General features: G+C 42.4%; 1 protein-coding gene across 1 annotated transcript in view; it reads right to left on the reverse strand.

Annotated features, from left to right (window-relative positions):
* Positions 1 to 12,648, reverse strand: part of unc13a (unc-13 homolog A (C. elegans)) — a gene marked incomplete at both ends in the record, with an annotated part of 50,234 nt that extends 37,586 nt beyond the window's left edge. The window contains 13 exons of the mRNA XM_079807072.1: positions 601 to 647; positions 1,446 to 1,539; positions 1,645 to 2,382; positions 3,936 to 4,055; positions 4,931 to 5,126; positions 5,314 to 5,343; positions 5,771 to 5,825; positions 6,031 to 6,101; positions 6,194 to 6,317; positions 6,747 to 6,864; positions 9,337 to 9,436; positions 9,532 to 9,561; positions 12,546 to 12,648. Of these exons, the coding sequence (XP_079663198.1) occupies positions 601 to 647; positions 1,446 to 1,539; positions 1,645 to 2,382; positions 3,936 to 4,055; positions 4,931 to 5,126; positions 5,314 to 5,343; positions 5,771 to 5,825; positions 6,031 to 6,101; positions 6,194 to 6,317; positions 6,747 to 6,864; positions 9,337 to 9,436; positions 9,532 to 9,561; positions 12,546 to 12,648 (1,826 nt within the window). The remainder of the gene's footprint in view (positions 1 to 600; positions 648 to 1,445; positions 1,540 to 1,644; positions 2,383 to 3,935; positions 4,056 to 4,930; positions 5,127 to 5,313; positions 5,344 to 5,770; positions 5,826 to 6,030; positions 6,102 to 6,193; positions 6,318 to 6,746; positions 6,865 to 9,336; positions 9,437 to 9,531; positions 9,562 to 12,545) is intronic.
* Positions 12,649 to 14,660: the final 2,012 nt, after the last annotated feature.

Genomic DNA, 14,660 nt, shown 5'->3' on the forward strand with positions numbered 1-14,660 from the left:
CATTACTAACAATCAGACTCCAGAGAATCTTGCTGCACTGGTTTGGTTCCAATCTGGCCAAAAACCTAGGACTAGTTTGCAAAAGTAGTTTTTTCAAAAAATCCAAAATACCCGAAATTTCGCAAGGGATAGACGATAGAATCCGACGATATAGGACACTTTGCCTAATGGTTTAGAAGTTGTGAGTGTTTTCGTACTTTTCACCGCTGTAGCTCACCGCTGTAGGCCAATCGGGGCATGCCTTGGTGACGTTGTAGACGGTGTCAGTACTACCAGCCCACAAAGTTTCAAGTATCTACAACTTACGGGTTGGTCTGCCCAATCACTTTTAGGGGAGAATGCTGATCCTAGGACATTTTAACAACTACAATAGGGTTTCAGCACTACAGTATGAGCTTGAACCCCTAAAAATAGGGGTCTTTAAAAAAATAGTGATAATCTTATGGAAAAGAGCATTTTCCATAAAGATTCATAATGCTTCAGGTTCTTTCCCATATTTAAATGTTTATATACATTATATATAATCTAAAGCATGATGTTTAAATAGCTCAGACATTTAGCTGCTCTGAAAAAGAGTTGCAGTCCTCTGGTGACACTTACCCTGCTTGCAAAAAGAGTGATGCAAGTCCTGGAGTCTCACCTCGAGCCTGTGGACGACAGAGAGTGACAGAGGGATCAGTGACAGAACTCCATATATCTCTATTTAATTCATCCACTAAACCATATTAATGTTCTTTTCAATATCCATGCAGACCTCCCAATGTAATTTCAAAGATATCATTTGTATTGCAGAAAAAAGACCATTGTCTGTTTTGATTGGACACAGAAAGAGCCTGCAGTAGGCTGATCTCATTGACGTCAGCTGCAGGTCTCTCTCATAATTAGACCGGATTTGCCGGACATCTTTATCTCAATCATCATTATTCTATCATAACTCCATGTGTATCTCGGAGAAAGCGTGCCATAGTCAACGGTCAGAAAAATGCGTTTACTTTGAACCCTCGCATTACCACACCCACCTTTCAGACTGCTTGTCCAACTTCGGCAAAGCAGGGAAGAGCATGACAATCGCTATTGCAATGACAAAAAACTGAAAGAAAAAACACACAAAAACAAAAACTAATGGGGTGGAACACAAAAAGGGGCAAAGTACAAAATCTCAAAACGAAAACATGTTTTGTAAACATACGCAACAGTAAAATGTAAAACTGAAAAATAAGCAACAAAAAAGGAACATGAAATGGAGAAGACAGGCAAGAAAAAGGACAACAAAAGGGCAGAACTAACCAAAGACTAGCGACCCAATGTTGGCCAATAGAACCAACTGAATAGGCATAAGCTGGCAAACTCTGATTTAAAAAGGTTACTGAATTTCTATGTACTTGCAAGCTGATCAAACAAATCTTGAATCAATTTCAGGCTTCACAACTTCAGACCTCACATACCTCCTGCAGCTGAAGGCGGACCCTATTGAAGAGTCGTAGCCAGTTGGCTTTGGCCCTTATTGCAGGGTCCACAGGTGACTCCAACTTTGGTGGGCTGGGAAATGATGGTGAAATTATTAGATTGAACTTGTATCCAGCAAAATGTCATGATAGACTACACCTTATCCAAGCTTTCAAGGACTCTGCACATGGAGCTTACCTCTCAGGAGAAGCCTCCTTCTCGTGTTCTTCTTCAGGTGGGATCTCAGTGGCAGAGGTGGGCAAAGGCTCCTCTGTATGAGCTGCCAGCTTGCCTGCAGGCATTGGGACCTTCTCTGGCTCCAACTCTGAGACCCGGGGTGGGGTTGAGGTACGAGGTACCTTGGCAAAGACATCTTGTGGCTGTTGTGGAGGGGGTGACTCTCGTTTAGGCTCCATGGTCTGAAACGGTGGCTGGGATTGTGGGGGCTGTTGCTGGTGCATGGAAGCCTGTTTCTCCAGGGGTGGACGGCTGGCTGGGGCCTCAGGAGCCAATGCTGGGGCAGTGCTGGTTGGGGTAGGGGTGTAGGGTGGCTCCTGCTCTTCACTGAGAGTGCCATCCAATGGATAAAGGTCTTCATCCTCTTCATACACCATTCCTTCCTCCTCCTCCTCATAGTGGTACTCCCCTTCCTCCTGCTCATAGATTTCACCATCGTAGAGTGCACCTTCTTCACCTCCATCTTTGTTGTACTCCCCATCATCACTGTAGATGACCTGCGGCTCATCCGGGTCCCAGACGGGCGAGTCTTTACCATAGCTAACAGAGGAATGGCAGGAATGGTAGGAGTCGTTCTCATCGTAGAACTCTCCAGAACCACGGAAGCTCTCAACATCCTCTGGGCCGAACTCCTCACTGAGTTGGGAGCTGCCGCGGCTCAGCTCACCCGAGGAGGCATAGCGACTACTGCCAGTGGGGCTGCGGGAGTAAAGAACTGTCAGTTTTATTAAGTCATGGAAGAAAGAAGGTGGGCGATTGCTTATATAAAGGTTTAAGGGCCGTAAAAAGAGAGTTAGAGGCAGGAACAACCAACTACAGAGGAAAATGATGCTTGTCAGTTAATTGAAGTTTCTCCCTGCTGAAAATAACAGCTTAAACCTGCCAAAGATGGTTTTCTGGTCTTACCTGGTCCCCCAGAAGTAAGGCCGGTAGACTAGCTTAAACCAGCTAAGACAAGCAAACAAATTTATGGTTGGTTTAAGATGTTTTCTTCAGCAGGAAAATAAATTCTGCTGGATGGATGTATGAGTGCAGGTAAGGTGGTGAGAGAAAACAAGTCCTGAGGCTCATTTGAGGGAGTCGAAGGAAAAAAACTCACATTTACACATGGACTCAAAAAGAGCTGTTTCACAATCTCAGACCAAACACAAAAACATTGAGATAAGATGGCAGTGGGAAGAGTTGTCATCGTACAAATTCGTCCAGGTGGACAAGAAAGAACAACACATAAAAGAAAAGATCTCTGAGCTCACAAAAAAGGGGGTGCTGCATTTTCCAGTTTAGAAAGGCTATTTATCCTCACTGGTGAAGTCACTGACGAGTCAATTATGTAAAGAGAGACTGAGAGAATAGAATGAGCAAGAAAAGATGCATTGCCACCCACACACACACACACACACACACACACACACATTATCGATTATGGGACGTGAGGTTTAGTAATGCATGAAGAATCAGAAGCGAAATAGATGGGGTGTGTAATAGGCTGTGAGCCAAAAAGCATCTGGGCTTCAGACTGGAGGAAATACAAGAGCCACGGGACGCAAACACAATTACACTTACAATCACGCTTCTGTCAAGTCTTTCTGCCAGTTAGTCATATATCCTTGTCACCTTTTCTAACTCCCTAACGCACAACCCCATAAATTCCCAAGACACAGCTTAATTTCCTGTCTTCCACACAACACATTTTGGCTTTCAGTAAGGTTGGTTCGTGAGACACAGAGAGGGTAATCAGTGATATGTACATCCCCTGGACTCTGTCACAGCCATCGACATGGTCCCGCCTGCTGCCCACACACAGCATAGTGTGTCTAAAGGCTATATAATTAGCACACACTAGGCGTTCGGAATTGCAACGTTATTCTCTAACTCTGTCAGGCATAAAGCAGCCAAATAACAGACTTCACAAAATTGCACCAAATTCCGATTACACGGTACAAAAGACACAAGAAAAAGCTTGTGAGGTGAAAGGATTGGTTACCTAATAACACGAGACAGGCCATTAACAGGTACACAGCAATCATGATAGAGGACATATACAAAGAGGTATAGATAAAATATATCAATAGACCATGTATGTAAAAGAAGGATTGGTGCGCATGCATGGCAAGCATAGCGAGGACCACAGGACCAGACAAGTCCAATTCCACGACATCATCACAGCGGGACGGAATCACAGGCTGGAGCAGGAAGAAGAGCAGGAGGAGGAGGTGGAAGAGGGTGGAGGTGTAGGAGCTACGGAGACCCACCTATCAGAGAGCGAGTGCCTACTGTCTAAGGAGTACTGGCGGCTGGTCCGCCTGCTCGAGCCAGAAGCCGAATCGAGATCGCTGCGGCCGTTGGTGGCGGAGTCTAAACTATCATAGCGTCTGGTGGGAGGGAAGGGGATGGGGGAGGCAGGAAGAGGAGGAGCATGAGAAATGTCTTTTTTAATCGTTTTTCATCTCACCTCATCAGGTCACATTGGAAGGAAAATGACCCAACTTAAGGTATTGGTTAACCAAGCTGCTAAGAGACTAATATACAAAGCATCACTTTGGGATCAGGATCTGTCTATTAATAAGACTTTATAAAGGATTCAAGAGGCTTTGAAAGAGGCCCTGTCCCAACAAGCGCACTTGATGTTGATTTGCAGTCTCGTGGCCTTCTCTCACATGCATCTGTGAAGTCCGTGAGAGAGCTGGGTGGCCCATTTGTTGTTAAAGTTTTCCAAAGGCTGCTCATAAGCTACTTTGGGGCTGCTAAGCCAAGTCCAAGTTTATTGTCATATGCATATTAGTACAGAGTACTGCAGCAATGAAATACAATGTGCCTTAGCACCTCCCTTTTGGTGAAGACTTCTTAGGGGATTATTACCCAACAGTTTGATAACTTGACTTGGAGAAGGACCCCGAGAGCTTAAGGTGCCATTTGGGACAGGGCCAGAGTCTTATAGAACAAAGTCTCCAGCATGCAATGCAAGAATGTCGGGAATAGCACTTTTGTAAGACAAAATGTACAGGAAATAAGCTCGTTTTGAAGTGAACTGGACCAAAACGAGCAATTGAGGGGAAATGTTGCATTCAAATCACACCAATGTGGCTCCAAACCCATGAAGTGTATACAATGACTGCTCATCCAATCCTTGTATACAGTCATCAATGCATAGGAATAAGAGCAGAGGAAAGTTGTAGACAGTGAATGCTATCACCAACGGATAGATGCTAAAGTGACTAGCATTAGCAACAATACAGCAAAAATTTACCTAATGGCTCTCTGGTTATCATAGTCACAGTCGTGTATGTCGTTGTAGCGGGAGCCGTGTTGCATATTTCGGATGGGGTATTGGTGCATGGATGCGTTGGGCTGAGAAGTGGTGTAGAACGGAGGTGGGATGCTGTTGCTGGTTTCACTGCGGTAATCACTGTCTCGATCATCCACAGCACTGTCTGGATCATCATCTGAGGAAAGTATAAATTGTGTGGGTTAACCCTAAAATCTGATTGTTTAATAGGAATGTTCCAGGACCAAAATGATGTTGATCCACAAACCCATCATACTTGAGTAAACAAAGTCCACCAGCAAGCATCAATGAAAGTTTTCTGCACGTTTTTTTTTTGGTTTGTTTTTTAAACAAAGATTACTTACTTTGTTGGTCCCCCCATAGACTCCAGTTACCTATGAGTAAAGACAAAAAATTAGAAGTAGCCAAAGAAATCAGTGATAAAAGTACATCTTTGTGGTTCACACGCCCATGTTTGACCATGAATAAGCAGCTTGGGATAAGAGTTGTAAAATTACTAGGTGTGGCATGGATGTAAATTTGGATGTCAGCATTGTGGCTCTGATGTGAAGTAATAAAAAATGGCCTGTTGGCAAGCCAAAGCTGCTCTAACAAGCCCCTCCTCCTTAACCCATCGAATACTGAATAGCTGAATACTGTCCAGGAAATCTGCACCACGATGATAAGCCATTCATCAAGTGTACAGAGATAAAGCGGCCTCATATTGGACCTGCTGATGGGGTAATGAGGTTCTGTACACATTAAGCTACCAAGGGGCCATGTAATTTATAGTGTGAGTGTGAGTTGCGCTTGAAAGCTCACAGCACTGAGTTGATGGCATTGGAAGTGGTCTCTCGTGCTCCTCCTGGTATGTGTACTGCAAAATGAGCAAACATAAATTACTGGCAAGCTAGTTTGAACAGATAAAAGTCTTTTTTTTATTAGGTCAGTAGTAAAAGACAAAAAAATGCTGTTCTGGCTCAAGCATTTCTCTGACAGACTCAAATTAATGCATGTTCTGCCCTTGGGCTCTAGGGAGGACTGTAAACACAACAAGGCTGGAGTTGAATGAGGAGACTCACATCTTGGTCCCTCATGGCATTGAGCTGCTCCAATTTCTTGGCCCAGTATCGAGCTTCCTCCTCCGGTATATCTGGAAGTATGAAAACCATAAGTTAGCAATAAAACTTAGGACAAGCATTGACCAAAGACAATATTGGAGGAAGTAATAAACAGCAAGGATACCTAATGGGAGTTCGAATCGCGTATCCAAAAGCACTCGATGAAACGTGGGATCTTTGGTGCCGCAGATCTCATTTTCAGCCATAATTACCTGGGAGTCTAAAGTCAACCATTGTCCTGGACCTTCCTACAACACAAATAAAAAAAAATTATTTCTGCCATCAGAGACAAAGCTGTCTGTACATTTGGTTGGATCAACTACCGAGGTTCCTGCTCGGGTTTGATCCTTGTAAAAGGCTACTGAGCAATCCCTGTTATTTCCTTAAACAAGCTACTTATTCCCAGATTGCTCCAGGGACACTGTCCTCGAAAGTGAACCTTTTATGCCAAAATTGCAGAAACAAATTCAACTGGTGTCGGTTCATGAAAAAAAATTTGAACTGGTAAGAAATTCTTGCAAATATTAACACAGAGAGTCATACAGGGAATGGTTTCTGCAACATGTTTGTAATGAGAGCCAATGCCAGGCATCAGCTTCAGATCTCCACATATAGATCTACAGAAGATGAGAAAAGCTGCAAGCTGTTGGGGGCCCGGCCGGCCATCTGGGCTGTACCTCGTTCGACTGTCGAATGCTGTGCAAAGGGATCCACAATGTGCCAACCATGGTGTCCCAGATCAGTCCTTTGTTCCATACCTCCACGGTCAGGCCCAGATCCAGTCTGTTAATCTCACTAGAAGATGGAGTGAAGAGAGATGGACAGAGAAATTCATATACGGTATGACAATATGGATACTACACTCTGTTAGGAAGGTTTCATATATCTTCAGTTAATAATAAACTCACACTAAAAAGAAAGAGACCTAAGGCAAAAGTTGCTTAGATGAAATCCACAAAAAGCACATTTTTGAAATACGGTGGAGAAACTGCATGACTCCGTAATTTCATTTAGATTAGGCATGCTGAAAAACCAGACCCCAGAGAATAGCAGAGGACAAAAAAGATTAATTTTAACTGGAAAAAGAAACAGAAAATAACACTGTGCAGACAACAATGCCATCTGTGCCTTGGGCATCTGCAGTGACATTCCAAGTGAAGCTCCACAGGACTACACTCTTTAAAGCAGCATCAAATCCTAATAATAGCCTCAACTTTGACTTCAAATCCAATCCCTCTCACAGACCATGGGATCTAATCTTGGGGACAGTGGAGGCACCGCGTTAGACATTGCATACTAAGATAAAGAGGAGCTGAATTAGATCTGGCTTTTAGATTACTCAAGATTACATTTTGCCGGTATCATTAATTTAGAACAAACCCATAATGCTAAGTAGGAGCATTAATAATTGCTTTGTTTTGCTAAGTGAGTTTCACTATTTAAATCAGTGATGGGCAACGTCGGTCCTGGAGGGTTTAGCCCTGTAGCTTTCTATTAATTTCTAGTAATCTAGCTTGTTCAGGTGTGTTTGATTTGGGATGAAGCTAAACTCTGCAGGATAGTGGCCCTCTAGGATCGAAGTTGCCCATCCCTGATTTAAATATTTTATTTCTGCTCGTTTACTGTATCTACTCTTCCAGGACAATCACAACACATATTTTTATCTTAAGTGTAAACATCTGGCCCTCGAGGATGAAACCATTAGGGGTACTACCTGACTGCCACTACCTAGGGAATGCCAACTGTTACATAAGAAAATAGAAATAGCCACTACATCAAAGGTTCTTATAAGATTAAAAACACACTCTATGCAAGTTTGTGTGCACAAATGTTTACATATACAAGCTCAAGTTCACACGATATGTTATGGAATATCTGAACCTAATTCAAATCAAGTATGCATTGCATTTATCAGCTGCCACCAGGGCAAGCGCATGTACACTATATTGCCAAAAGTATTGGGACACCTCTCCAAATCATTGAATCCAGGTGTTCCAATCCCTTCCATGACCACATGTGTATAAAATCAAACAACTAGGCATGCAGACGCTTCTACAAACATTTGTGAAAGAATGGGTAACTCTCAGGAGCTCAGTGTATTCAAGTGTGGTACCATTATAGGTGGCTACCTGTGCAATAAATCCATTCGTGAAATTTCCTCACTACTAAATATTTGACGGTCAACTGTTAGTGGTATTATAACAAAGTGGAAGCAATTGGGAACAACAGCAACTCAGCCATGAAGTGGTAGGCCACGTAAAATCACAGAGTGGGGTCAGTGCTCAGAAGTTGCCAACTTTCTGCAGAGTCAATAGCTACAGCCCTTCAAACTTTGTGTGGCCTTCAGATCAGCTCAAGAACAGTGCGTAGAGAGCTTCATGGAATGGGTTTCCATGGCCGAGCAGCTGCATCCAAGCCTTATATCAACAAGTGCAATGCAAACCGTCGGATGCAGTGGTGTAAAGCACACCGCCACTAGACTCTAGAGCAGTGGAGACGTGTTCTCTGAAGTGACGAATCATGCTTCTCTGTCTGGCAATCCGATAAACGAATCTGGGTTTGGCTGTTGCCAGGAGAATGGTACTTGCCTGACTGCATTGTGCCTAGTGTTAAGTTTGGTGCAGGGGGGAATAAGGTGTGGGGTTGTTTTTCAGGGGTTGGGCTTGGCCCAGTGAAAGGAACTCTTAATGCTTCATACCAAGACATTTTGGACAATTTTATGCTCACAACTTTGTGGTAACAGTTTGGGGATGGCCCCTTCCTGTTCCAACATGACAAGGTCCATAAAGACATGGATGAGCGAGTTTGGTGTGGAGTAACTTGACTGGCCTGCACAGAGTCCTGACCTCAACTCGATAGAACACCTTTGGGATGAATTAGAGCGGAGACTGTGATCCAGGCCTTCTCGTCCAACATCAGTTCCTGACCTCACAAATGTGCTTCTAGAAGAATGGTCAAAAATTCCCATAAACACACTCCTAAACCTTATGGAAAGCCTTCCCAGAAGAGTTGAAGCTGTTATAGCTGCAGAGGGTGGGCCAACTCCATATTAAACCTTACAGATACCGATTAAGAATGGGATGTCATTAAAGTTCATGTGCATGTAAAGGTAGGCGTCCCAAAACTTTTGGCAATATAGTGAATGTACAATGGGACCCTGTGCATTCGATGCATTGGCCAAACATTTGCATCTACATGCTTGCTTACTTGGATTATGTTTCTAGCCCATCTTTATTTACTGCTAAGAGAAAGAAAAGGGGAACTCACAACATGAAGTCCTGTTCCCAACATGGCTGACTGCCTCGCACGGCTATAGTGGTGCTTTTCACGTTCTGAACCTTCAGTGACACGTAGGTGTTGAATTTCTCTGCATGGAAATAACATTTTATTTACTAGCCTGTTGCAAAAACACAATAGATAGGTTTGTGTGGAAAGCTAGTTACAGTGAGATTACAGGCTTACCTTGTGGTCCATCGAGCTTGGCTTTCTTCACTGAAATAGAGAGAGATGTGTGTGTAAATAAGTGATAAACGGGTATTAAAAATAATCACACTTTACATATCAGGCAGCACATTTGAGATTCAATGTCAGCACATTTGCATTTGTGCAAAAGGGATTCCTCAAGGCCCTAGACTCCAGTTTGCATCAATTTATTTTCTTTCAGGGAGAGAGTGGCGTAAGATACATATCAAAATTAGTGAGAAGGCAATTTGACTATATTGCACAGTGGTACCATGGTGAATAATTATGATAATCATACAATACCACATTATAGGGTGAATTTGTGTTTACCTGATATCAAAGGTCCATGGATTTACCAAGGTAATGGTACCACCACAGTACTTTATTGTAAGTGTTGTGAAAGAGAACATGAAAACCTTATAAATAAAGGCTTTAAAACCAGCATGTCAAGCAACAAAAGAATCACAGAGCTCAGGAAAGAAATTAATTCTCCAATAAACAAGTTTATTACAGCTTTTGAACAATTTGAGTGGTTATGAAACTGCAGAGAGGGCTAGAGAGGCAGTCACTGTCAATTATGCTTAGGGGAAAACTGTTCTCCAACTGAGCTCCTTTCAAAGCCGAGTGACGTCAACGGCCCCATTCATAATTCATATTCCCCTATTCAGTGTGAAGCATCCTCGGGTTAAGGGGACCTTAAAATAATTCAGAGCCATCCTCTGTAATCCTTCACAGTCAGCGTACCTCTCTAAATTCAGTGCAGAATCTCTCACTTCCTCAGAAATGCTTACCGGTTGACATTTTTAACTGCTGAGAGTAGCTTTAAGTTATACTGAATCTGAAGCATATGAGTCAGGGGCTTTTGAAAAACTGGTGACATCACAAGCAAACCGAATGGATTTAGTCACGTTGCATTTACGTGACTGCGAATGATCACTTGAATGTTTGGGGAACAATGAACATCAGTTCCCTGCGGAGCAGAGAGAATGTTAGTACAAGTTTGGTGCTAGTTAACCTGGTGGATCAGCTTAGTCAAAATTAGTTGACGCTAGTTAACAAGCATGATCTTTATGATAAACCGGACTGACCTCCCTTGGTTTACAGTAGTTAAGAAGCCTCGGACGGCCACTAGCTTCCAAAACACTGAAGTTTGATAGGTCAGGTGGTGGTCCAAGAATGCTAATAGCTCCAGACCAGATAGTACTGGATATGACAATGTTGATATGTTTGGTCTTGGTGGAATAGAACTGCTACGCTGCTGCTGTTATTGCTGGTGCTGCAGAGCAAGTACAGGACCTGCTACTACCAATACGTACATGGCATGCTGCTGCTGGACAATATAGCATGCATGAATTACCCTTAGCAGATCTATACAGGTGGAGCTGGGGAAGGTGAAGGGTTTCTGAAAGTGCGCTGCAACTGCTACAGAAAATGTTAACCTTTTTTTGAAGGTATTTGAAGGTTGAGCAGCGAGCTCATTGGCAACTGATACAGCAGGAACCAATCAGCTGTGCCCTATAGAGAATGATGGGATTGCAAGCAGGTTGAGTAAAGGACCTATTTGCCTGCGCCATCTAGAGTTTCACGACAGATCTTTGTGTTTGTCGACTGGCACAGAGCTCAGCAGAGCAGGGTGTTTTCAATTAATTCCTAATGAAGCCGATTTGTATGCTCACGCAGTGAATTGTGCGACTGACAGCATATAGGAGATGGCATTGAGAGTGGCCGAGAGTGTCGAAAAGTTGAGAACATATTAAGCAGAAAATGCCAAGCGGCAGCCAATCACTGTGAAATGCAGATAACAATGTCTGTCATGAGCGTTTAAATATCTGCCGATTGTGTTGGGGTTTCTGCAGGATTTAAAGCGCAAATCATATTGTTTACATATTGTTATGTTTCATTCTGATTAGGACACTTGCGATTTCATTAGAATGGCTGAATTAATGAAAGTGTATAGCGTATCTTTACTGTGGGCATTCGGAAAAAACAGTAAAGTCTTTCCAGTTCAAATCGTGTGTGTACAGTATATAATAATTATAATGATAATTTGTTACATTTATATAGCGCTTTTCTAGGCACTCAAAGCACTTTACATAGAGGGGGGGGGGGGGTCTCCTCATCCACCACCAATGTGCAGCATCCACCTGGATGATGCGACGGCAGCCATATTGCGCCAGAACGCCCACCACACACCAGCTGATTGGTGGAGAGGAGACAGAGTGATGAAGCCAATCATATATATATATATATATGGGGATGATTAGGAGGCCATGATACACAGGGGCCAATGGGCAAATTTGGCCAGGATGCCGGGGTTACACCCCTACTCTTTATCAAAGGACATCCTGGGATTTTTAATGACCACAGAGAGTCAGGACCTCGGTTTAACGTCTCATCCGAAGGACGGTGCTTGTTACAGTATAGTGTCCCCATCACTACACTGGGGTGTTCGGACCCACACAGACCACAGGGTGAGCACCCCCTGCTGGCCTCACTAACACATATGTGATGATTACATTGGCTATGCACTGAAACAAACAGATTAAACCCTTTCATTAGAGACAGACTCCAAAACAGAACAGCTCTAGCGTTTTGAGCGACACAGAGAAAAGTTCTTCCACCGAATTGAGGCAAAACAATCATGGCTGCCATATTGAAGGGTTGTTCCAAACCAAAGTGGACAAAACTGGCCAAGGCCCTTAGGGATGAAGGATTTTCAAGGTTCCCAACCCTGGTCATGGAGTACCCTCATCAACACTGAACATTTTTGATGTTGACATACTCGTCTGAGGTACAACTAAAATGTACTGTAGGTATTCCAGGACCAGGGTTGGGAACCACTGCCCCCAACCCTTCATCCCTTTGAAGCTCTCACTCTGGAAGGTAAACCTTTCGAAGGGATTAGGGCAGGGTATGACACTCGAAACTGCACCCCCGCTTAAAGTTCCCGCTCACGATTCGCCACTGCCTCCACCCGTCTCTGCCAGGGTTTCCTCTCTCATGCTCCCACGCACCATTTCCTGCCATGTGGCTGGCATGCACGTGTGCTGCCTCTTTATCTCTTTCCCTCTTCCTCTCGCGCTCCATTAATCTCTCTGTGTAGCCGGGCATGGGCATAGCGAGCTATATCCTGACACTAAAAATAACCACTTCAGGGTGAATGTGAGAGAAGGGTTTTTTGGGGTGGGGACTAAAAGCTCGGATAAAAGGGACGATATTAAAACATGCTTCAAAGAAAGCTTGGATTTATCATGCAGGCGTTTAAAGCAATCCACCAGTGATGAACGGCAATCTGAAAACTAATTATCTACATGCTGGAATTTGATGGAATAAAGCCGTTTTTCTCTGTGGACAGAATCATAAATGCAATATATATTACTGTAGTATCCTTTTTTATACTTTTATAGCATTAATAGTTTCCATTTTTACTCATTTTATTATGTGCTTTCGTCATTTGTATAATTTTTCTATATATATTATATTTTATTTTATTTTTTGTTTCAGTAATTTTATCAAATGAGGCTATTATATAAATGAAATGAGACATTTTATGTTTACGCTTATATTTATATTTTATTTTATTGCAGCCCTATTTCTATAACAGGTTTTTTGTTTTGTTTTTAAAACAACAATACTGCTTTTACTTGATGATATTACATCTGTTCTTGAAGTACTTAAGGTTTTGGGCTATTTAGGGGCCGTTTACGCGACACCATTTTCGACTAAAAAATGTGTAGACCAGGGTACAGTTGGTACAGGGGTACGTTTGAAACACCTCAAATAACTTGCGTGCGCAACAAGTCTGATCTGTGATATTTGCGTTGCACATGCATATTATCGCCCTCTTCGATCATGGGAAGTTTGAAGTACATTCGCTTCTCCAGTCCGAAGATATTGGCGAAAGTTTTTTTTCTAAGGTAAGTTTTTCATTTCACCACGTCCCTTCCACATTGAATAGCTTCTCATCCTTACATACCTGTTAAAATTGACTTACATTTTCGTAAACCTTAATCTGTGCTCTAAAAACTGACGTACTGCATGCAAGGTCATTATAAAATCTAGAGAAATGTTCAAGGTGGTCAGCGGGGTACAGTTGAGACAAATGAGTTAAGTTTTATGTATTATGTTTATTGTTATTGTTAATTAGGTTATTGTTTGCATTTGATCTGTTTTATTATTTCCGTTTGCAATTGTTACTCAACTTTTCAATTGTTACTATTAAAATGAACTGAAATTAAATATTGTGTCGCTGTGTTGTGTTTGCCATTACTGTACAATGTTTTACAAATTAACTACTTTTAACTAAACAAATAATAAAATAAAATAGGCTACTGAATGGAAAAAAACAGTTGAATTCTCCTTTTTAAGGGTATTTTACATTTGCAATGAATTGGTTAGGCAGCTTTACAGCATACCGGATTGGTGTCTGAACTGTACTCGGGTACTGTTCCAACTGTACCCGACATGGGTACAATTGGAACAAAAAAGCTTCTTGTGTTTATGAGCAAATTGTGGCAAATATGACCTACTTATGAATGTTAATAATTATTAATATTTTAATAGACAATTAAAGGAAATGTCCAATGAAAGAGTCACTTATTTTCAGTTCCTAGTTTTGGTGTGGTAACCAAGCGGCAACCTCCCGCAGTTTCTCTTGAAGCCAATACGGAAGTAACATATACTGCAATTCATCGACTGGCCACTAGAGACAGGCTCCAGAAGGGAGCAGAATGTCATCGAGCTCCATGTTAAAATGGCCAACTTTACAGCAGAATAAAACATGTTTACAGCCTGGTACAAATTGTGGTTTTGGTCTATACAGCTAATTTTGCCCTTCATGACAACTGTGAGGGGGGTGATTTTATTTATAACTCATTCATTTACATTATATAAAGCCTTAAAGTTAAAGGGCGTGGTCACTTCGAGTTACAGTTAGATAGCTATTTATTTGCTGTCTGTTAGTCATCGTGTCAATTCAGCTCAGCCCACGTCCCGCATTTTTGCCCATTTTCTGTTATCCGGGAGTGACGCGCGATGACGCTCTGCCAAGATACTTTTTGCTTCAAAACTGCGAATTCTATGGGTGACGTCACGGAAACTACGTCCATATTTTTTTTACAGTCTATGGT

The sequence above is a fragment of the Gobio gobio genome (assembly GCF_949357685.1).
Source record: "Gobio gobio genome assembly, chromosome: 24".
Classification (NCBI taxonomy): domain Eukaryota; kingdom Metazoa; phylum Chordata; class Actinopteri; order Cypriniformes; family Gobionidae; genus Gobio; species Gobio gobio.